A 25,239-nucleotide genomic window follows, 5' to 3' on the forward strand; every position below is an offset into this window, starting at 1 on the left:
GCACTCATGCCCGTATCTGTCATTTATTCATCTATGCATTTCTATTAATGTCTCTCTCCCCCTCTAGACTGTAAACTCACTGTAGACAGGGAATATGCCTGTTATATTGTTCTATTGTACTCTCCCAAGTGCTTAATACAGCGCTCTGCACAGAGAAAATGCTCAATAAATATGATTGATTGATGGCATTTCATTCATTCATTCATTCAATTGTATTTATTGAGCGCTTACGGTGTGCAGAGCACTGTACTAAGCGCTTGGGAAGTACAAGTTGGCAACATATAGAGACAGTCCCTACCCAACAGTGGGCTCACAGTCTAGAAGGGGGAGACAGAGAACAAAACAAAACATATTAACAAAATAAAATAAATAGAATAAATATGTACAAATAAAATAAATAAATAAATAGAGTAATAAATACATACAAACACATATACATATATACAGGTGCTGTGGGGAGGGGAAGGAGGTAAAGCGGGGGGGATGGCGAGGGGAAGGAGATTAGGAGATGAGGAGGGGGAGACATTTATTAAGCAATTCCTATGTGTCCAGCTTTGTCTGATGAGCTGGGGTGGATATGTGGCTCAGTGGAAAGAGCACGGGCTTGGGAGTCATAGGACTTGGGTTCTAATCCCGGCTTTGCCAATTGTCTGCTGTGTGACTTTGGGCAAGTTACTTAACTTCTCTGTGCCTCAGTTCCCTCATCTTAAAAGTATGAGCCCCATGTGGGACAACTTGATTACCCTGTATCTACCCCAGCACTTAGAATGGTGTCTGGCACATAGTAAGTGCTTAACAAAGATCATTATTATTATTATTATCATTATTACTATTAAGTCCTGATCCCACATGGGACTTCCAGTCAGGGAGGGAAGAGAGAGGGAAAATCAGGTGTTTTATCCCAACTTTACAGAAGAGAAAACTGAGGCATAGAGAAGATAAGTGACTTATCCAAAGTCACACAGCCAGCCTGGAGCCAGGATAATAAATCAGGTCTTCTGACTCTCAGGTTCATGTTCTTTCCACTAGGCCATCCTCTGACTCCTAATAGTAATAATAATAATAATGATAATAATGATTGTGGTATTTGTGAAGTGCTTACTATGTGCCAGGCACTATATTAAGTGCTGGGGTGGTTAGAAGCAAATCAGGTTGGACACAGTCCCTGTCCCATGTGAGGCTCCTAGTCTCAATCCCCATTTTACAGATGAGGTCACTGAGGCACAGAGAAGTGAAGTTGACTTGCCCAAGGTCACATGGCAGACAAGTGGTGGAACTGGACTAGAACCAGGTGCCTGCTCTTTCCACTAGGCCATAGGACCCTTCCCTCTTCGTGTGCCTTGCCTTATGCTGTCGAGTCATCTTCGACCCACAGCGACACCATGGACACATCTCTCCCAGAACGCCCCACCTCCATCTGCAATCGTTCTGGTAGTGGATCCACGGAGTTTTCTTGGGAAAAATGCAGAAGTGGTTTACCAATCAATCAATCAGTCATATTTATTGAGCGCTTACTGTGTGCAGAGCACTGTACTAAGTGCTTGGGAAGTACAAGTTGGCAACATATAGAGACAGTCCCTACCCAACAGTGGGCTCACAGTCTAAACACTGCTGCCTTCTGTGCAGTAAACTTGAGTCTTCTCCCTTAATTCTCTCCCATGCTGCTGGTACCCAACACAGGTGAGTTTTGACTTGTAGCAGATGGCCTGCCACTTGCCAAGCTAGAAATGGAATGGGTAGGCCTCTGCCTGACTCTCCCTCCTGTCGTAGAGACTGGTAGAGGATGGGAAACTCTCCAGGTGTGACCCTGAGACTCTGTGTGTAGTTTTGTTTTGTTTTGTTTCAATCCGAAGTTCTGGATCACTACTTGAAGGAGCCAGGGACCTCTAATAATAATAATAATAATAATAATTATGGTATTTGTTAAATGCTTACTCTGTGCCAGGCCCTGTACTGAGCACTGGGGTGGATACAAGCAATTTGGGTTGGATACAGTCCTTGTTCCATGTGGCGCTCACAGTCTCAATCCCCATTTTGCAGATGAGGTAACTGAGGGCCAGAGAAGTGGAGTAATTTGCCTATGGTCACACAGCAGGCAAGTGGCAGATCTGGGATTAGAACCTATGACCTTCCAACTTCTAGGCCTGGGCTCTATCCACTACACCATGCTGCTTCTCTAAAAAGGCATTTAGGAATTCATACTCTGTATGTGCTATGCTTCTCTTACCTGCCAGGCTTTCGGTCATTTTTTTCCTGGGAAGAAAAAGAAAATAGTGGGATTTGGTGCCTCTGATATTAAAAGCTTAACAGATTTAAGTTTAATCAGTTTCCACTCTCTCTTCCTTGTCAATTTGCACACAAGGGATATTGAAATGGAAACTGTGAGTCCCACACAGAACTAAGACTGTGTCAAATCTCATAACCTCTTAGCTACCCATGAAGCTTACACGTAGTAACTCTCCATAAAGGTCAGAATCAAAGTATGTGTTGGATTAATAATTAATATGAAGAACAGGAAAGGCTCCGTATCTGCTTTCAAAATATTTCAAGAAGTCAGAGCAGACTTTAAAAAGAAGTCAGAACAGGTTTTAAAAAAACCTTTACCTCCAAAAACCCAGCCTTTAGAGCACGGGCTTTGGAGTCAGAGGTCATGGGTTCAAATCCCAGCTCTGCCAACTGTCAGCTGTGTGACTTTGGACAAGTCACTTAACTTCTCTGTGCCTCAGTTACCTCATCTGGAAAATGGGGATTGAGGCAGTGAGCCCCCCGTGGGACAACCTGATCACCTTGTAATCTCCCCAGTGCTTAGAACAGTGCTTTGCACGTAGTAAGCACTTAATAAATGCTATTATTATTATTATTTTAATAATAATAATTGTGGTAATTGTGAAGTGCTTACTATGTGCCAAGAGCGGGGGTGGATACAAGATGATCAGGTTGGACACAGTCCTTGTCCCATGTGGGGCTCCCAGTCTCAATCCCCATTTTACAGATGAGGTATCTGAGGCACAGAGAAGCAAAGCGACTTGCCCAAGGTCAAACAGGTGACATGAGGCGGAGCTGGGATTAGAACCCATGGCCTTCTGACTCCCGGGCCCATGCTCTATCCATTAAGCAATGCTGCTTCTCTAGCTTGCACAGCTTGAGGGGGCAGATATTTTAATATCAGATGACCTGGACTAGGATTTTCATCTAACATTCTGAGAACCCCTCACTGTTCAGACGGGATAAACTCTATAGTTGGATCATTTTGGGAGACTAAATGTAGCTTCCACCCCCATTCACCCTCCCTCCCTCACTCAGTCCCTCCCTCTCTCTTCCCATTCACTGTTTCTGCTTTTTCTTCTGTCCTCTTTTCATTTTGGCGGAGAGTTACTTTTGTTTCATGTTTCCACTTTCCATCCATTGTAGTCAGGGTAAGGCTTTGTGGAGAGAACAGGGTTCTGCGGAGTACCACAAAGGGAATCTGTCTTTATGGTCCTAGATCCTCCCACTCGGTGTCTTCCTCAAAGATGGACCATTTGTGAGGTGAATTATCGAAGCGACTATTCCCATTCCCAACCATACTGAAGCTTGGCTTTGACACTGCTAGAGAAGATGGGTGTTACATTGTACTCTCCCAAGTGCTTTGAACACAGTAAGCATTCAATAAATGTGATTGAATGAATGAAAGAGAGGAGGCAAGATGTGTCAATGGAGGGTGGTCTGGGGGGGTCACAGTGGCCACCCCACATTTCTTGGAGGATTTACTCCTCTCTGGAAGAGCCTCCATACTCACCCCCCTCAATTCTGAATTCACTCCTCTCCTCCTTCCCATCACTGCAGGTCTGCAGGGACAGACCCAGTCTGTGGTCTGAGATTCATTCATTTCATTTAATCATATTTATTGAGCGCTTACTGTGTACAGAGCACTGTACTAAATGCTTTTTATACTAAGGAGACAATCTGGAAGTGGATATAAGAAAGGAGATGATAATAATAATTAATAATCAAGGTATTTGGTAATACTACTACTAATAATGGTATTTGTTAAGTGCTTACTATATGCCAAACACCGCTCTATGCGCAGGGGTAAAGTAGTCAGGTTGTCCCACGTGGGGATCACAGTCTTAATCCCCATTTTACAGATGAGGTAACTGAGGCCCAGAGAAGGGAAATGACTTGCCCAGAGTCATACATCTGACAAGAGATGGAGCCAGGATTAGAACCCCTGACCTCTGACTCTCAAGCCCGTGCTCTTTCCTCTTAGCCATGCTGCTTCCCTTAAGTGACTTGCCCAAGATCACACAATAGGCCACAGGGTAAAGCTGGAATTGGAGCCCAGTCTTCCGGCTGTAAACTGTATGTCTCCTCACTAGACGGTAAGCTTGCTGTGGGCAGGGAGTGTGCCTGCTTATTGTTATATTTTACTCTCCCAAGCACTTAGTACAGTGCTGTGTGCACAGTAAATGCTCAGTAAATACATTTGAATGAATGAACTGGCTCTCAGTCGGGTACATGACAGGTGAGCTGCTTGCAAATCCATGAATCCAGGAAATCTGTGTTTGGGGGATTCTTCTAATAAAACACCCATTTAGGATCTGCCTCTCCTGCCCTCTCCTCCCATTGCTTCCGCCAGACAGGATCAGACTGGTGGGAAAATCTTCCAGTGGCATGTTTGCCACAATCTTACTGGTGGAAAAATCTTCCTGCTGATTGTTGTAACTTTCATTGTAATTCTAACTTTCATCCTGAAAGTATGGGATAGAGACAGAAGTCCAGATTCCTGCCCCCAAATTCCATTTGGCTCTCTTTCCTCTCTTTCCAAAGAGACTGTTAGATGATTCAGGAAGCAGGTCTCATTTACTGTCATGTTGTTAAATTCACAAATCATGGCCTAATTTTAATTAAAGCCCTAAAGAAAAAGGCAGGAACATGTATTATGATTTCTTATTCATGGTTTATTTCTACTCAGCCTATAAGAAGAATCCTGGTGCCTGAGACTTTTAAGGAGCCAAGATTGATGGTGAAAGCCTGCAAGTGGACAGGGACGAAAGCTTAAATTAAAAATAGATTTTACAGAGAAAAAATTCAAAAGTGAAATGTTTCAGTTTATCTGGTATAATTATTAAGTGAATTAACTTATTGAAAGAATGAATTGTCAGTAACAGCTGGTCAGTGGAGGAGATTGAAATGAACTCTTTTGTTGTCTAGCCAGATCTTTTCTGAAATTTTTCAAGTCCTTTTTTATGAGTTAATGTGATGCTAATAAGAATGAACTCCCAGAGGAAGGAAATAAATTAGGACTGGCTCACATATTCCCATCATGCCACAGGGACTATAAGAACCTTTGCAGATTTTGGTGACATCTGTAACATAATTAATGTTGCTATGCACCCTCTAAATAACAATAATAATAATAATAATAATAATGGTACTTGTTAAATGCTTACTAGTGGCAAACACTGTACTAAGCACTGGGATAGATACAAGTTAATAATAATAATAATAATGATGGCATTTATTAAACGCTTACTATGTGCAAAGCACTGTTCTAAGCGCTGGGGAGGCTACAAGGTGATCAGGTTGTCCCACGGGGAGCTCACAGTCTTCATCCCCATTTTACAGATGAGGTAACTGAAGCACAGAGAAGTGAAGTGACTTGCCCAAAGTCACACAGCTGACAATTGGCAGAGCCGGTATTTGAACCCATGACCTCTGACTCCAAAGCCCGTGCTCTTTTCCACTGAGCCACGCTCCTTCTCTAATCAGGTTAATCAGGTTGGACATAGTCCCTGCCCCACATGGGGCTCACTCCCTTAATCCCCATTTTACAGATGAGGTCACTGAGGCCCAGAGAAGTGAAGTGATTTGCCCAAGGTCTACCTACATTCACTCCCTTGGTGAACTCATTCGATCCCACAGCTTCAGCTGTCACCTCTATACGGATGACACACAAATCTATATCTCCTCCCCCATTCTCTCTCCCTCCCTTCAGGCTCACATCTCCTCCTGCCTTCAGGATATCTCTACTTGGATACCCTTCCACCACCTAAAATCCAACATGTCCAAGACAGAGCTCCTTATCTTCCCTCCTAACCCCCATCCTCTCCTTGACTTTCCTGTCACTGTGGACGGCACAACAATCCTTCCCGTCTCATAAACCCACAACCTTGGTGTCATTTTAGACTCTGCTCTCTCATTCACCCCACACATTCAGTCCATCACCAAGTCTGCTGGTCTCTCCTTCACAACACCGCCAAGATCCACCCTTTCCTCTCCATCCAAACCGCTACCACTTTAGTATAATCACTCATCCTATCCTAACTGGATTACTGCATCAGCCTCCTTTCTGGCCTCCCAACCTCCTGCCTCTCCCCACTTCAGTCTATACTTCATCCTGCTGCCCGGATTATCTTTCTATAGAAACGTTCTGGGCATATCACCCCCCTCCTCAAAAATCTCCAGTGGTTGCCTATCAACCTTCATATCAGGAAAAAACTCCTCACTATTGGCTTCAAAGCTCTCCAACCCCTTGCCCCCACCTACCTCACCTCCCTTCTCTCCTTCTCCATCCCAGCCCACACGCTCCTCTTTTCTGGTGGTGTAAACCTTCTCACTGGGCCTCTTTCTCACGTGTCCCATCACCGACCCCTGGCCCACATCCTACCTCTGGCCTGGAATGCCCTCTCTCCTCACATCCACCAGATAATCACTCTTCCACCCCTTCAAAGCCCTACTGAAGGCTCACATCCTCCAGAGTAAGACCCCCAACTTTTTCCTCAGCTCCCCCTCCCTTACGCATCACCTTGACTCGCTCCCTTTTCTCTTTTCCCTTTCCCTCAGCCCCACAACACAACACTTATATATATATGTGTTGTATATATATATATATATATATATATATATATATGTTTGTGTGTGTGTATATTGATAATTCTATTGATTTATATAAATACTTGTTTTGATGTCTGTCTCCCCCTCTCTAGACTGTAAGCCTGGTGCAGGCAAGGATTGTCTCTTTTGCTGAATTGTACTTTCCAAGAGCTTAGTACAGTGCTCTGCACACAGTAAGTGCTCTCATTCATTCATTCAAACATATTTATTGAGCACTTACTGTGTACAGAGCACTGTACTAAGCCCTTAGGAGAGTACAGTATAGTGATAAAAATAATAATTATGGTGTTTGTTAAGTGCTTACTATGTGCCAGGCACTGTACTAAGCGCTGGGGTGGATACAAGCAAATGGGTTTGGACACAGTCCCTGTCCCACATGGGGCTCACAGTCTCACTCCCCATTTTCCAGATGAGGTAAATGAGGCCCAGAGAAGTGAAATGACTTGCCCAAGATCACAAAGCAGTCAAGTGGAGGAGCAGATATCAGAAGCCATGACCTTCTGACTCTCAAGCCCACACTCCATCCTCTATGTCATGCTGCTTCTCATAACATAACAATAACATAACAATAAATAGACATAATCACTGCCCATAATGAGCTTACAGTCTCACATAGCAGACACAACAGTAATAATAACAATAGTGATCATATTTATTAAGTTCTTACTATGTACCAAGCACTGTTCTAAGCACTGGGGTAGATACAAGGTAATCAGGTTGGATACAGTCCCTGTCCCACATAGGGCTCACACTCTTAATCCCCATTTTACGGATGAGATAAATGAGGCCCAGAGAAGTGATGTGAATTCCCCAACATCACACAGCAGAAATGTGGCAGAGATGGGATTAGAACCCAGGTCCTTGAGAAGCAGTGTAGCTTAGTGGAAAGAACCCAGGTCCTTGAGAAGTAGCATGGCTTGGGAGTCAGAAGACATGGGTTCTAATCCTGGCTCCGCCACTTGTCAGCTGTGTGACTTTGGGCAAGTCACGTCACTTCTCTGGGCCTCAGTTACCTCATCTGTAAAATGGAATTAAGACTGTGAGCCCAACCTGATTACCTTGTATCTACCCCAGCGCTTAGAACAGTGCTTGGTACATAGTAAGCTCTTAACTAATACCATCATTATTATTATTGTTATTATTATTATTATTATTATTACCAGGCTTGTTCTCAATCCCCTCTTATGCTGCTTCTTCTTTAATAATGAAGTGGTAGTATTTTCTGCCTGCGTCAAGGTGCGCCCTCTTCTTTAATAATAAAGTGGTGGTATTTTTGGCTTACTGACCCTTCCTGACGTCTACTTTTTCCTGCAGTTCCTGGAGTTACAGATGCAGTTAAACAATGAACAATCCAACCTGGGCCAAATGCAAGAAGAAAACAAATGGCTGCAACAGGAAGTGGCTGAGCTGAGAGAGGAAGTGAGAACTGCGGAGAAGAAGGTAAGTCCCATCTTCGGTGGCGTTTGCCAAAAGGAAGCGATTCCTGCCCATCGTTCAGCATCTCTGTCACAGGGGTGGACAGCAGACAGTTTTCCACAGGACCGTCCGGCTTTGAGCTCGTCTGCCCCCATTTAGTGCTGATAATTCATCAGGCGCCTTTTGTTTCTGGGGTCAGTCAGCCAGTTGTATTTATTGAGCGCTTACTATGTGCAGAGCACTGTACTAAGTGCTTGGGAGAGGACACTCCAACAGTAAACAGACAGCTTCGATGGCCAGAATGAGCTTCTAGGGTGTTTACTGTCCAAGCCTGGGCTCCCTCCGCCGCGGCTCCGGAGGGCGAGTTCCAGGGCTCGGAAGTGGCTCCTGCATTCCTGGGACCTGGGAGGGAAGTGTGCCAGTTCTGGAATAGGGTGGTGAACTTTAAGGCCATGTTTCCCCACTCATCAAGAACCTCCGGAGGTTGTCCATCCACCACCGCGTCAAACAAAAATTCCTCACCGTTGACTTCAAAGCCCTCATTCCCCTTGTCCCCTCCCGCGTCACCTCACTACTCTCCTACTACAAATCCACCTGCACTCTTAATAATAGTAATAATAATAATGATGGTATTTGTTAAGCTCTTACTACGTGCAAAGCATTGTTCTAAGCACTGGGGAGGTTACAAGGTGATGAGGTTGTCCCACGGGGGGCTTATTTGTACATATTTATTCTATTTATTTTATTTTGTTAATATTTTTTGTTTTGTTCTCTGTCTCCCCCTTCTAGACTGTGAGCCCACTGTTGGGTAGGGACCGTCTCTATATGTTGCCAACTTGTACTTCCCAAGCGCTTAGTACAGTGCTCTGCACACAGTAAGCGCTCAATAAATGCATTTGAATGAATGAATGAAAGTGACTTTCCCAAAGTCACACAGCTGGCAGTTGGCAGAGCTGGGATTTGAATGCATGACCTCTGACTTCAAAGCCCGGGCTCTTTCCACTGAGCCACACTTCACTCCTCTAAGGCCAACCTACTCACTGTACCACCATCTCAACTATTTGCAGCCCACCCCTCGCCCATGTCCCGCCTCTGGCCTGGAATGCTGTCCCTCTTCAAATCTGACATTGACTCTCCCCCACTTCAAAGTCTTATTGAAGGCCCATCTCCTCCAAGAGGCCTTCCCTGACTAAGCCCTCTTTTCCTTTTCTTCCACTCCCTTCTGCATCACTCTGATTTGCTGCTTTTACTCACCCCCCCTTCCAGCTCCACAGCACTTAATAATAATAATGATGGCATTTATTAAGCACTTACTATGTGCAAAGCTCTGTTCTAAGCGCTGGGGAGGTTACAAGGTGATCAGATAGTCCCATGTAGGGCTCACTGTCTTAATCCCCTTTTTACAGATGAGGTAACTGAGGCACAGAGAAGTGAAGTGACTTGCCCAAAATCACACAGCTGGCAATTGGCAGAGCTGGGATTTGAACCCCTGACTTCTGACTCCAAAGCCCGTGTTCTTTCCACTAAGCGACTGCGCTTCTCTATGTACTTATGTACATATCTGTTATTTATTTATTACTATTAATGTCTGTCACCCGCTTGGGACTATAAGCCTTGCTATGGGCTGGGAATACATTTGTTATATTGTACTCTCCCAAGCACTTAGTACAGTGCTCTGCGTACAGTAAGCTCTCAATAAATACAATCAACTGAGTGTATTTATCACCCCACCCCCAGCTCCACAGCACTTCTGTCCATATCATTTTATTTTGCCATTTCCCCTATCTGTAATTTCTTTTAATGTCAATCTCCCCCTCTAGACACTGAGCTCTCTGTGGTCAGGGAATGTGTCTACTGGCTCTATTGTACTGTACTCGCCCAAGTGCTTAGTACAGTGTTCTGCACAGAGGAAGCACTCAAGTAAATACCATGGATTGATTGATGGTTCTAGGGGTGAATTTTGCTTCTGAAGATGTCATTTCCAGCACTACAAGTTTTGGAATTCATGCAGATACCATTCTTCCATAAATTCTTTGAAATGCTGAGCTGTAAAATCATTAGAAAGGGAGATGGAAATGAATGCGCTTATTAAAGAAGGCATCTGATTTGAAATATGCCTGATAGCCATCCTTATCTGTTGAGTATTCAAAGCACTGGAAGCATTGAACTTCTGAAACTTTTTGAGAACTATTTTTTTCATTTTGATTAGTGAGTTTCCCTCATTATGGCATTTGCTGTATTGTACGCTCCCAAGCCCATAGTACAGTGGGCTGCACGTAGTTAGCATCATCAATTGCATTTATTGAGCACTTACTGTGTGCAGAGCACTGTACTAAGCATGCCATTGATGATAGTCTTTTAGACTGTGAGCCCACTCTTTTAGACTGTGAGCCCACTATTGGGTAGGGACTGTCTCTATATGTTGCCAACTTGTACTTCCCAAGTGCTTAGTACAGTGCTCTGCACACAGTAAGCGCTCAATAAATACGATTGATGATGATGATGATGATGATGATGATGCTTTGTTAAAGTCTTACTATGCAGTAAGCACTGTTCTAAGCAATGGAGTTGGCAGGTCAGACACAGACCCAATCCCACGTGAGGCTCACAGCAAAGTGGAAGGGACAATGGGTATTGAACCTCCATTTTACAGATGAGGAAACAGAGGCTCAGAGAAAGTTAGTTTTGAGAATCCAGTCCTGGACTCTTCCCATGGGACCACACTGCTCTTTCTCACTGCTCATCTTTTCTGTAGTGGCTAAATCAATCAATCAATCAATCATATTTATTGAGTGCTTACTGTGTGCAGAGCACTGTACTGAACTCCCAGCAATCCCAGACCTGACATGTGTCACTGACCTCACCCTCTTGGGGGACTTTCTTTTTGGAGTATCCTCGGTAAGCTCATTTTTGAGGCAGGACTATGTCTGATAAGTCTGTTGTATTGTCCTCTCCCAAGCACTTAGTACAGTGCTCTGCACATAGTAAGCACTCAACAAACACAGTAGATTGATTGGAGGTTCAACGCCAGAGCAGAGCAATATGAAATAGCTCCAGAACCTGAGGCAAATAGCACTCTCATATTCATTCATTCATTCATTCAATCGTATTTATTGAGTGCTTACTGTGTGCAGAGCACTGTACTAAGTGCTTGGGAAGTACAAGTTAGCAACATATACAGACGGTCCCTACCCAACAGTGGGCTCACAGACTAGAAGGGGGAGACGGACAACAAAACAAAACATATTAACAAAATAAAATAAATACAAGTTAGCAACATATAGAGACGGTCCCTACTTCACTTCTCTGTATCATATAATTATAATAACAACACTAGTAACAACCACAATTATTATTATTAGAGGGGAAGACAGACATTAATAGGAATCAATAAATGACAGATATGGACATAAGTGCTGTGGAGCTGGGAGGGGAGTGGAAAAAGGGGGCAAGTCAGGATGGGCTCTCTGATTGCACTGACATCTGGGCTCCCCTATTTAAACATTCAAACCCTTTAAACACTATTGAAACATCCATATTTTTGCCCTAGAAACTAACCCCCCTAGAAGGCAGATGTGCATCCCTTTCTGTTAGACTGTACTCCCAAGCGCTCAATACACTCCTCTGGACACAGTAGGAATTCAATGAGTTCTTTATGGATAGAGCACGGGCTTGGGAGTCAGAAGGACCTGGGTTCTAATCACATGTTTGCTGTGTGACCTTAGGCAAATCGTTTCACTACTCTGGGCCTCAGTTCCCTCATCTGGAAAATGGGGACTGAGACTGTGAGCCCCATGTGAGACAGGGACTTTGTCCAACCTGATTTGCTTGTATCCACCCCAGTGCGTAGTCCAGTGCCTGGCATATAGTAAGTGCTTAACAAATACAATAATAACAATTATAATATAATATATCATATACTATAATATATTATATATTATTACATGTGATATTATAGATTATAACATTATATATATTATTATTATTATTGATTGATAATGACAGCAACATAGTTTCTACTGCAAAAGTTTGGCTTGCTGTGCTGTTCCTGGTAATCCCCAGTCCTTAGCCCGTGACTCTTCTCCCTCTTCCTTCTCCTCCTCCTCCTCATCTTTCTCCTCCTTCTCCTCCTTCTCCTCCTCCTGCTTCACCTCCTTGTTTCCTGCCCTTATTCTCTCCGGAATCAGTTCCTTGTACTCATTTTTCTAGACTGGCAGCTCCTTGTGGGCAGGGTATTTGTCCACCAACTTCGTCCCATTGCCAATCGATCAATCAGTCATAGCAGGAGCCTAGAACCTGGCTCTGGAAATCAGAAGCTCCTGGGTTTTAATGCCGGATCTGCCACTTGCCTGCTGGGTGACCTTGGACAAGTCACTTTGCCTCTCTGTGCCTCAGTTACCTCATTTGTAAAATGGGGATTGAGACTGTGAGCCTCTCATGGGCTTGTATCCACCCCAGCACTTATTACAGTGCCTGGTACCTAATAAGCACTTAACAAATACCATCATGATTAGTATTATTATGTAATAATAATAATAATAATATTTATTAAGCACTTACTATGTACAAAGCACTGTTCTGAGTGCTGGGGAGGTTACACGTTGATCAGGTTGTCCCACGGGGGGCTCACAGTCTTAATCACCATTTTACAGATGAGGTAACTGAGGCCCAGAGAAGTTAAGTGACTTGCCCAAAGTCACACAGCTGACAATTGGCAGAGCTGGGATTTGAACCCATGACCTCTGACTCCAAAGCCCATGCTCTTTCCACTGAGCCATGCTGCTTCTCTAAGCTTGTTATATAAGCTTGTTGTGGACAGGGAACATGTCTTCTAGTTATGTTTTATTCCCAAATACTTAGTACAGTGTTCTGCACATAGTAAGTGCTGAATTCATACCACTGATCAGTTGAATGCTTCATTGAGCTCTTATTCATTCAATCATATTTATTGAGTGCTTACTGTGTGCACAGCACTGTACCAAGCACTTGGAAAGTCCAATTTGGCAACAGAGACAATCATTTCCCAACAATGGGCTCACAGTCTAGAAGTGGGGAGAAAGACAACAAAACAAAACAAGTAGACAGGCATCAATAGCATCAATATAAATAAATAGAATTATAAATGTATAGACATCATTAATGAAATAATAGAATAATAAATATGTACATATATACACAAGTGCTGTAGGGTGGGGAGGGGGGTAGAGCAGAGGGAGGGAGTCAGGGCTATGGGGAAGGAAGGAGGAGCAGAGGAAAAGGGGGTCTCAGTCTGGGAAGACCTCCCGGAGGAGGTGAGCTTACAGTAGGGCTTTGAAGGGGGGAAGTTTGCTAGTTTGTGAGGAGGGAGGGTATTCCTGGCCAGAGGTAGGACATGGGCCAGGGGTCGGTGGAGGGACAGGTGAGAATGAGGCCCAGTGAGGGGGGTAGTGGCAACAGAGGAGTGGAGGGTGCCGGCTGGGCTGGAGAAGGAGAGAAGGGAGGTGAGGTAGGAGGGGGCGAGGGGATGGAGAGCTCTGAAGCCAATATTGAGGAGTTTTTATTCATTCATTCATTCATTCAATCGTATTTATTGAGCTCTTACTGTGTGCAGAGCAGTGTACTAAGCACTTGGGAAGTACAAGTTGGCAACATATAAAGACGGTCCATACCCAACAACGGGCTCACAGTCTAGAAGGGGGAGACCAGACAACAAAACAATACGTGTGAACAGGTGTCAAGTCATCAGAATAAAAAGAAGTAAAGGTAGATGCGCATCATTAACAAAGTAAAATAAACAGAATAGTAAATGTGTACAAGTAAAATAAACAGAGTAATAAATCTGTACAAACATATAGACAGGTGATATGGGGAGGGGAAGGAGGTAGGGCGGGGGGATGGGGAGGGGGAGAGGAAGGAGGGGGCTCAGTCTGGGAAGCCCTACTGGAGGAGGTGAGCTCTTAGTAGGGTTTTTATTTGATATGGAGGTAGATAGCAACCACTGGAGATTTTTGAAGAGGGGCGTGACATGCCCAGAGCATACTGTGTATGGAACACTGAGGTAAGCACTACATGAATTATAAATTCTATATTACGTATTATAGGTTGTTCTATGGTATTTGTTAAGCACTTACTATGCGTCAAACACTTTCTAAGCACTGGGGTAGATACAAAATAACCAGGTTGGGCACGGTTAGTTGGATACATAACAAATTTAGTAGACATGTTCCCTCTCTCCTCTTATCTCTCCGGTCATTCATTCTCAGTCTCTTTTGCAGGCTCCTCCTCCCCCTCCCATCCCCTTACGGTGGGGGTTCCCCAAGGTTCAGTGCTTGGTCCCCTTCTGTTCTCGATCTACACGCACTCCCTTGGTGACCTCATTCGCTCCCACGGCTTCAACTATCATCTCTACGCTGATGACACCCAGATCTACATCTCTGCCCCCGCTCTCTTCCCCTCTCTCCAGGCTCACATATCCTCCTGCCTTCAGGACATCTCCATTTGGATGTCTGCCCGCCACCTAAAACTCAACATGTCCAAGTCTGAACTCCTTGTCTTCCCTCCCAAACCCTGCCCTCTCCCTGACTTTCCCATCTCTGTTGGCGGCACTACCAACCTTCCCGTCTCACAAGCCCACAACCTTGGTGTCATCCTCGACTCCGCTCTCTCATTCACCCCTCACATCCAAGCCGTCACCAAAACCTGCTGGTCTCTGCTCCACAACATTGCTGAGATCCACCCTTTCCTCTCCATCCACACCGCTACCCTTCTCGTTCAAGCTCTCATCCTATCCCGTCTGGACTACTGCATCAGCCTTCTCTCTGATCTCCCATCCTCGTGTCTCTCCCCACTTCAATCCATACTTCATGCTGCTGCCCAGATTGTCTTTGTCCAGAAACGCTCTGGGCATGTTACTCCCCTCCTCAAAAATCTCCAGTGGCTACCAATCAATCTGCGCATCAGGCAGAAACTCCTCACCCTGGGCTTCAAGGCTGTCCATCCCCTCGCCCCCTCCTACATCACCTCCCTTCTCTCCTTCTCCAGCCCAGCCCGCACCCTCCGCTCCTCCGCCACTAATCTCCTCACCGTTAGGCCTCGTTCTTGCCTGTCCCGCCATCGACCCCTGGCCCACGTCATCCCCCAGGCCTGGAATGGCCTCCCTCTGCCCATCCGCCAAGCTAGCTCTCTTCCTCCCTTCAAGGCCCTACTGAGAGCTCACCTCCTTCAGGAGGCCTTCCCAGACTGAGCCCCTTCCTTCCTCTCCCCGTCGTCCCCCTCTCCATCCCCCCCATCTTACCTCCTTCCCTTCCCCACAGCACCTGTATATATGTATATATGTTTGTACATATTTGTTACTCTATTTATTTATTTATTTTACTTGTACATATCTATTCTATTTATTTTATTTTGTTAATATGTTTGGTTTTGTTCTCTGTCTCCCCCTTTTAGACTGTGAGCCCACTGTTGGGTAGGGACTGTCTCTGTATGTTGCCAACTTGTACTTCCCAAGCGCTTAGTACAGTGCTCTGCACACAGTAAGTGCTCAATAAATATGATTGCTGCTGCCCATCTGTAATTGTATTTATATTAATGTCTGTCTTCCCCTCTAGATTATAAGTTTGCTGTGGGCATGGAATGTGTCTGGTTTATTGTTATTCTGTACTCTCCCAAATGCTCAATAAGGTGCTCTGCACATAGTAAGCGCTCAATACATACAAATGACTGATTGACTGACTAGAGTGTTATACTTTCCCAAGAGCTCAGTACAGTGTCCTACATCCAGCAAGTGCTCAATAAATAATAATAATAATAATGGTGGCATTTATTAAGCACTTACTGTGTGCAAAGCACTGTTCTAAGCTCTGGAGAGGTTACAAGGTCATCAGGTTGTCCCACTGGGGGCTCACAGTCTTCATCCCCATTTTACAGATGAGGTAACTGAGGCACAGAGAAGTGAAGTGACTTGCCCAGAGTCACACAGCTGACAGTTGGTGGGGCCGGGTTTTGAACCCATGACTTCTGACTCCAAAGCCCGAGCTCTTTCCACTGAACCACGCTGCTTCTCATAAATATGACTGGCTGACTGACTAGAGTATTGTCTTTTCCCAAGCGCTTAGTGCAGTGCTTTCCACACAGAAATCACTCAATAAATATGACTGACTCCTTTCCCAAGGGCTTAGTACAATTCCCTATGCACAGTAAGTGCCCAATAAATACAACTAACTGGAGTGTTGTCCTTTCCCAAGAGTTTAGGGAAGCAGTGTGGCTTAATGGAATGAGCTGAGGCTTGGTAGTCAGAGGTCGTGTGTTCTAATCTTGGCTCTGCCACTTGTCTACTGTGTGACTTTGGGCAAGTCACTTCACTTCTCTGGGCCTCAGTTACCTCATCTGTAAAATGGGGATTAAGACTGGGAGCCCCAAATGGGACAACCTGATTACCTTGTATCTACCCCAGCTCTTAGAACAGTGCTTAGTGCATACTAAGCACTTAACAAATACCATCATTTTTATTATTATTATTACTGCAGTGCCCTACATACAGTAAGTACTCAATAAATATGACTGACTGACTGACTGATGGTCTAGAGAATTGTCCTTTTCCAAGCATTTAGTACAGTGCCCTACACCTGGTAAGCGCTCAGTAAATATGATTGACTGTCTCCCTGACTGATAGAGTGTTGTCCTTTCCCAAGCGCTTAGTACAGTGCCCTAATAATAACAATAATGATGGCATTTATTAAGTGCTTACTATGTGCAAAGCACTGTTCTAAGTGCTGCGGAGTTTACAAGGTGATCAGGTTGTCCCACGTGGGACTCACAGTCTTAATCCCCATTTTACAGATAAGGGAACTGAGGCCCAGAGAAGTTAAGTGACTTGTTCAAAGTAACACAGCTGGCAAGTGGCGGAGCTGGGATTTGAACCGATGACCTCTGACTACAAAGCCCTACACACAGGATGCTCTCAACAAATACAATTGACTGGCTGACTAGGGTATTGTCCTTTCCCAAGCACGTAGTACAGTGCCCTATGCCTAGTAAGCACTTAATAAATCCCATCTATCAATGGATTGAGAGGTTCCCTGGCAGTTATGGTTTGTGCTGTCTTTGCTTTTTTCAGTGTGTGGTCGGTTTGATCCTTCCAAGCCACGGGTGGTGGAGCATTGCCAGCTCTTCGATCAAACCCCTGATGAGGAGAGGCTCATTGGAGCATCTGGCTAATATCAGGAATTCAAAGAGGGCCAGGACTCCAACAGCCAGGCTGTTGGGGCCGCCTTCCTGACTAATTAATGTGTTAGCAAGCAGCGTGACCTTCATGAATACAGAACGGCAGTCAGAGGACCTGGGTTCTAATCCTGGCTCTGCCACTTTCCTGCTGTGTGACCTGGAGCAAGTCACTTCACTTCTCTAGGCCTCAGTTTCCTCAAATGTAAATTGAGGATTCAATACCGGTTATTAATAATAAGAAGAATAATAATGATAGTAAGAGTGGTATTTGTTAAGCCCTTACTATGTGTCAGGCACTCTTCTGGGATCTGGGGTAGATACAAAATAATTCAGTTGGACATAGTCACTGTCCTACACAGCGTTCACAGTCTTAACCCCCATTTTGCAGATGAGGGAAGAAGTTAAGTGACTTACCCAAGACCACACAGCATTCATTCATTAAATCAAATTTATCGAGCACTTACTGTGTGCAGAGCACCTTAAGAAGCACTTGGGAGAGTGCAATGTAACATCAGACACATTCCCTGCCCACAGTGAGCTCACAGTCTAGAGGGGAACACAGACATTAATTTAAATAAGTAAATGGATAAATAGATAAATAAATTATGCAGATATATACATATGTGCAGTGGGGAAGGGAGAGAAGATGAAAGAAGAAGCAAGTATGAGTGGCACAGAAGGGAGGGGGAGAAGAAGAGAGGAGGACTCAGTCAGGGAGGCTTCCTGGAGGAGATGTGCCTTCAATAAGGCTTTGAAGTGAAGGAGAGCAATATCTGTTTGATATGAGGAGGGGGGTCATTCCAGGTCAGAGGTAGGATGTGGGCGAGAGGTTGGTGGCTAGAAAAATGAGACCAAGCTATAGTGAGAAGGTTGGCATTAGAGGAACGAAGTGTGCACACTGGGTTATAGAAGGGGAGTAGTGAGGTGAGCTAGGAGGGGACAATTGGTTAAGTGCTTTAAAGCCAATGTGGAGGAGTTTTTGCTTGATTCAGAGGTGGATGGACAACCAGTGGAGTTTCTTGAAGAGTGGGGAGACGTGGCCTGAATTTTTTTGAAGGACAATGATTTGGGCAGCAGAATGGTGTATGGACTGGAGTGGGATGAGACAGAAGACAAGGAGCTCAGCAAGAAGGTTGATATGATAATCAAGGCAGGATAAGCTAAGTGCTTGCATTAATGTGGTGGCAGTTTGGAGGGAGAGGACGGGGTGGATTTTGGTGATGATGTGAAGGTAGAACTGACAGGATTTAGTGATGGCTTGAATTTGTGGGTGGAACGAGAGAGAGGAGTCGAGGATAATGCCAAGGTCATGGGCTCGTGAGACAGGAAAGATGTTGGTGCCGTCAACTGTGATGGAAAAGTCTGGGGGAGGACAGGGCTTGGGTGGGAAGATAAGGAGTTCTGTTTTGGACATGTTAAGTTTGAGTTGACGGGAGGACATCCAAGTAGAGATGTCTTGAAAGCAGGAGGAAAGGCAAGAATACAGAGAAGGAGAGAGATCAGGGCTGGAGATGTAAATTTGGGTGTCATCAACATAGAAGTGATAGTTGAAACTGTGTAATCGAATGAGTTTTCCAAGGGAGTGGGTGTAGATGGAAAAAAGAAGGGGACCCCAAACTGAACCTTGAGGGAATCCCACAGTAAGGGGGTGAGAGGCAGAGGAGGAGCCCGCAAAAGAGACTGAGAATGAGCGGTCAGAGAGATTGGAGGAGACCCAGGAGAGGACAGCGTCAGTGAAGCCGAGGTTGGATAATGTTTCCAGGAAAAGGGAGCGGCCGACAATGTCAAAGGCAGCTGAAAGGTTGAGGAGAATTAGGATGGAGTAGAGGCTGTTGGATTTGACAAGAGGGAGGTCATTGGAGACCCTTGAGAGGGTGGTTTCTGAGGAGGGAAGGGGTTGGAAGCCAGATTGGAGGGGGTCCAGGAGAAAGTTGGAGTAGAGGAATTTGAGGCAGCGAGTGAAGATGAGGCAGGAGTTTGGAAAGAAAGGGTAGGAGGCAGATGGAGTGGTAGCTAGAGGGAACCGTGGGGTCAAGGGAGGTTTTTTTAGGATAGGGGAGATATGGGCATGTTTAAAAGCAGTGGGGAAGAAGCCATTGCAAAGTGAATGGTTGAAGATGGCTGTTAGGGAGGGAAGAAGGGAAGGTGCAAGTGTTTTGATGAGGTGTGAAGGAATGGGTCGGACACTTGGGTGGAGGGAGTGGATTTTGAGAGAAGGTGGGAGATTTCTTCTAGAGGTACTGCTGGGAAAAATGGGAAAGTTGAAGAAGGGAAGGAGAGGGGAGGGACTGGGGAGACTTTTAGGAGATCGCGCTTGATAGTATCAATTTTGTTGATGAAATAGGTGTTCAGCTCACTGTGGCAAGGGTTGAGGGAGACTGGGGGGCAGGGGGACTGAGGAGGGAGTTAAATGTCCAGAACAACCAGTGAGGGTGATGAGTATGGGAGTCAATAAGAGTGGGTAAATAGCAGACAGGAGCAGACAAGTGGCAGAGCAACTTGCCCAGGGTCACACGGCAGACAAATGGCAGAGCTAGGATTAGAACCCATGACCTTCTGACTCCCAGGACATATGTTCTATCTACTAGGCCATGCTTCTTGTCCCTGTTCTCCCTGCCCCAAAGACTATGAGCCCCATGTGGGACAGACACTGTGAACAATGTGATTATTTTGTAGCTGCTCAAACACTTAGAACAGTACTTGACAAGTACTATAATTGTCTGGCTGAAAATGCCTCCTTGAAATGGCAGGACCCAAGAACTCCAAGTGCAGTGCTGAACAGCAGCTTGGCCTAGAGGATAGACTGCATACCTGGAAGTCAGAAGGACCTGGGTTCTAATCCCAGTTCCTCCACATGTCTGTTGCATGATCCTGGGCAAGTCGCTTCACTTCTGTATGCCTCAGTTACCTCTTCTGAAAAATGGAGTTTAAGACTTTGAGCTCCATGTGGGATAAGGATTGTGTTCAACATGTTTAACCTGTACTTATCCTGGGGCTTAAGACAGTGTCTGGCACATAATAACCAGGTAGACCAACAGAAATATAGGCAAACAAAAAAATGCTTTGCTAAACCATTCAGTCAGGATGAGACTGCCCTATCATTAAGACATACCACCTGCTTCTGAGTGCATCATCTTAGTCCTCAAACATGTGATACCATCCTAATTCATTGTCGTATTCATTGAGCTCTTACTATGTGCAGAATCAATCAATCAATCAATCGTATTTATTGAGCGCTTACTGTGTGCAGAGCACTGTACTAAGTGCTTGGGAAGTACAAGTTGGCAACATATAGAGACAGTCCCTACCCAACAGTGGGCTCACAGTCTAAAAGACTGTGCAGAACACTGTACTAAGTGTTTGGGAAAGTACAGTACAGCAGTAAAGAGAGGCAATCCCTTCCATCAATGAGCTCATAGTCTAGAGGTGGGGAGACAGACATCAATACAAGTAAATGGACATCAGTATGAATAAATAAAATGACAGACACTGCGGGATGGGGAGAGGGGGGAAGAGCAAAGGGAGCAAGTCAGGGTGACAAGGAAGGGAGTGGGAGATGAGGAAAAGTGGGGCTTACTCTGGGAAAGCCTCTTGGAGGAGATGAGCCATCAATAAGACTTTGAGGTGGGGGAGAGTCATTGTCTGGCAGATTTGAGGAGGGAGGGCCTTCCAGGCCAGAGGCAGGACTTGGGCCAGGGTTCGGCAGCAAAACAGGAGAGATGGAGGCTCAGTGAGAAGGTTAGCCAAGAGTGAGGAGTTTTCCTTTGATACGGAGGTGGAAAGACAACCACTGGAGACTTTAATAGTAATAATAACAGTGATAATAACAGTGGTATTTGTTAAGCACTTACTATGTGCCAAACCCTGTTCTAAGCTCTGGGGTGGATACAAGCAAATTGAGTTGGCATTGTCCCTGTCACACATAGAGCTCCTCTAGTGGCAGCGAAATTCCCTGGGTCCCAATCTCACCTAAATTACCACTGACCCCTTTCCCACATCCTTCCCCTAGCCTGGAGCTCCCTTCCTCTCCCTATATGCCAGACCATCACTGTCTTCACTTCATCTGAAAACCACTACTAAGGTGACATTTCCTCCAAGAGGTCTTCCCTAATGAAGCCCTGTTGTCCCCTGCTCCCTCTCCCTTCTGCCTCCCCTATGCTCTCAGATCTGTGATTTTGGGACAATTGATATTCGTCCTAACCCTGATACACTTATATACATATCTTTAAGAGAGCTAGCTCTCTTTCTCCCTTCAAGGCCCTACTGAGAGCTCACCTCCTTCAGTAGGCCTTCCCAGACTGAGCCCCTTCCTTCCTCTCCCCCTAGTCCCCCTCTCCATCCCCCCGTCTTACCTCCTTCCGTTCCCCACAGCACCTGTATATATGTATATATGTTTGTACATATTTATTACTCTATTTATTTTACTTGTACATATCTATTCTATTTATTTTATTTTGTTAGTATGTTTGGTTTTGTTTTCTGTCTCCCTCTTTTATACTGTGAACCCACTGTTGGTTAGGGACTGTCTCTATATGTTGCCAACTTGTACTTCCCAAGCACTTAGTACAGTGCTCTGCACACAGTAAGCGCTCAATAAATACGATTGATTGATTGATTGATTGATTTAAATTATATATAATAAATCACTAATGTACTGATGATGATGATGATGATGATGATGGTATTTGTTTAGTGCTTAGTTTGTGTCGAGCACTGTTGTAAGCACTGGGTAGAAAAACGCTAATTGGGTTGGACACGGTCTCTGTCCCACACAGGTCTCACAGTGTTGATCTCCATTTTACAGATGAGGTAACTGAGGCATAGAGAAGCGAAGTGACTTGCCCAAGGTCACACAGCAGACAAGTGTGGCTGCTCATTCTCAGTCTCCTTCCTGGACTCCTCCTCTGCCTCCCATCCCCAGATGGAGGGGGTCCCTCAGGGTTTAGTTCTGAGTCCCCTTCTATTCTCCATCTACACCCACTCCCTTGGAGAACTCATTCACTCCCATGGCTTCAACTATCACCTCTATGCTGATGACACCCAAATCACCCTCTCCAGCCCTGATCTCTCTCCCTCTCTGCAGTCTCGCACTTCCTCCTGCCTTCAAGACATCTCTACTCAGATGTCCTCCCATCACCTCAAGCTTAACATGGTTAAAACTGAACTTCTTATATCCCCTCCCAAACCCTGTGCTCCCACTCACTTTCCCATTGCTGTTGATGGCCCCACCATCCTTCCTGTCTCACAAGAGCACGGGCTTTGGAGTCAGAGGTCATGGATTCAAATCCCGGCTCCGCCATTTGTTAGCTGTGTGACTTTGGGCAAGTCACTTAACTTCTCTGTGCCTCAGTTCCCTCATCTGTAAAATGGGGATTAAGACTGTGAGCACCCCGTGGGACAACCTGATCACCTTGTAACCTCCCCAGCGCTTAGAACAGTGCTTTGCAAATATTAAGTGCTTAATAAATGCCATTATTATAATAATTATTATTTTTACAAGCCCAGAACCTTGGCGTTATCCATGACTTCTCTTTCTTTTTCCACCCACATATTCAAGCCGTCGCTAAATCCTGTCAGTTCTACCTTCACATCATCACCAAAATCCACCCCTTCCTCTCCCTCCAAACTGCCACCACATTAATGCAGGCACTTAGCTTATCCTGCCTTGATTATCATATCAACCTTCTTACTGACCTCCTTGCCTTCTGTCTCGTCCCACTCCAGGCCATACACCATTCTGCTGCCCAAATCATTTTCCTTCAAAAAAATTCAGGCCATGTCTCCCCACTCCTCAAGAAACTCCAGTGGTTGCCCATTCACCTCCGCATCAAGCAAAAACTCCTCCCCATTGGCTTTAAAGCATTTAACCACCTTGTTCCCTCCTACTGCACCTCACTGCTCTCCTTCTATAACCCAGTCTGCACAGTTCATTCCTCTAGTGCCAACCTTCTCACTATGCCTCCATCTCATCTTCCTCACCACCAACCACTCACCATATCCTACCTCTGGCCTGGAACACCCTCCCTCCTCATATCAGACAGATCAATCAATCAATCAATCAATCATATTTATTGAGCGCTTACTGTGTGCAGAGCACCGTACTAAGCGCTTGGGAAGTACAAGTCGGCAACACATAGAGACAGTCGCTACCCAACAGCGGGCTCACAGTCTAGAAGGGGGAGACAAAGAACAAAACCAAACATACTAACAAAATAAAATAAATAGAATAGATATGTACAAGTAAAATAAATAAATAAATAAATAGAGTAATAAATATATACAAACATATATACATATGTACAGGTGCTGTGGGGAAGGGAAGGAGGTAAGATGGGGGGATGGAGAAGGGGACGAGGGGAGAGGAAGGAAGGGGCTCAGTCTGGGAAGGCCTCCTGGAGGAGGTGAGCTCTCAGCAGGGCCTTGAAGGGAGGGAGAGAGCTAGCTGGGCGGATGGGCAGAGGGAGGGCATTCCAGGCCCGGGGGGTGACGTGGGCCGGGGGTCAATGGCAGGACAGGTGAGAACGAGGCCTAACGGTGAGGAGATTAGCGGCAGAGGAGCGGAGGGTGCGGGCAGGGCTGGAGAAGGAGAGAAGGGAGGTGAGGTAGGAGGGGGCCAGGGGATGGACAGTCTTGAAGCCCAGGGTGAGGAGTTTCTGCCTGATGCGCAGATTGATTGGTAGCCACTGGAGATTTTTGAGGAGGGCAGTAACACCCCCAGAGCATTTCTGGACAAAGACAATCCGAGCAGCAGCATGAAGTATGGATTGAAGTGGGGAGAGACACAAGGATGGGAGATCAGAGAGAAGGCTGATGCAGTAGTCCAGACGGGATAGGATGAGAGCTTGAATGAGCAGGGTAGCAGTTGGGTTGGAGAGGAAAGGGCGGATCTTGGCAATGTTGCGGAGCTGAGACCGGCAGGTTTTGGTGACGGCTTGGATGTGAGGGGTGAATGAGAGAGCGGAGTCGAGGATGACACCGAGGTTGCGGGCTTGTGAGATGGGAAGGATGGTAGGGCCGTCAACAGAGATGGGAAAGTCAAGGAGAGGGCAGAGTTTGGGAGGGAAGACAAGGAAGACAGATCATTGCTCTCCCCCTCTTCAAAGACTTATTCAAATCCCATTTCCTCTAAGAAGCCTTCCCTGACTAAGCCCTCCTCTTCTCTTCTCCCACTCCCTTCTGCACCACTCTGACTCGCTCCTTCATTTATCCTCCCTCCCATCCCCATAGCACATATGTCCATATCTGTGTATATCTGTAATTTATTTATTTATTCATCTATCTATCTATTTATTTATATTAATGTCTGTCTTCCCCCTCTAGCCTGTGAGCTCATCGTGGGCAAGAAAGTATCTGTTTATTGTTATATTGTACTCTCCTAAGCACTTAGTATAGTGCTTTGCACACAGTAAGTGCTCAATAAATGCTATTGCAAGAATGAATGACAAGTGGAAGAGCGGAGATTAGAACCCAGGTCTTTGTGACTCTCAGGCCCGGGCTCTATCCTAATATTAATGTCTGTCTCCTACTCTAGATTTTAAACTCGTTATAATAATAATAATGATGGCATTTGTTAAGTGCTTACTATTTGCAAAGCACTGTTCTAAACGTTGGGGAGGTTACAAAGGTGATCAGGTTGTCCCACGGTTGGCTCACAGTCTTAATACCCATTTTACAGATGAGGTAACTGAGGCCCAGAGAAGTGAAGTGACTTGCCCAAAGTCACACAGCTGACAATTGGCAGAGCAG

The 25,239-nt window shown here is 45.4% G+C and overlaps 1 protein-coding gene across 1 annotated transcript in view; it reads left to right on the forward strand.

The window, feature by feature from the left end:
- Positions 1 to 25,239, forward strand: part of LMNTD1 (lamin tail domain containing 1) — a 242,410-nt gene that overhangs the window by 34,623 nt on the left and 182,548 nt on the right. The window contains exon 2 of the mRNA XM_038741112.1: positions 8,191 to 8,316. Within this exon, the coding sequence (XP_038597040.1) occupies positions 8,191 to 8,316 (126 nt within the window). The remainder of the gene's footprint in view (positions 1 to 8,190; positions 8,317 to 25,239) is intronic.

The sequence above is a fragment of the Tachyglossus aculeatus genome, chromosome 2 (genome assembly GCF_015852505.1).
Source record: "Tachyglossus aculeatus isolate mTacAcu1 chromosome 2, mTacAcu1.pri, whole genome shotgun sequence".
Taxonomy (NCBI): Eukaryota; Metazoa; Chordata; class Mammalia; order Monotremata; family Tachyglossidae; genus Tachyglossus; species Tachyglossus aculeatus.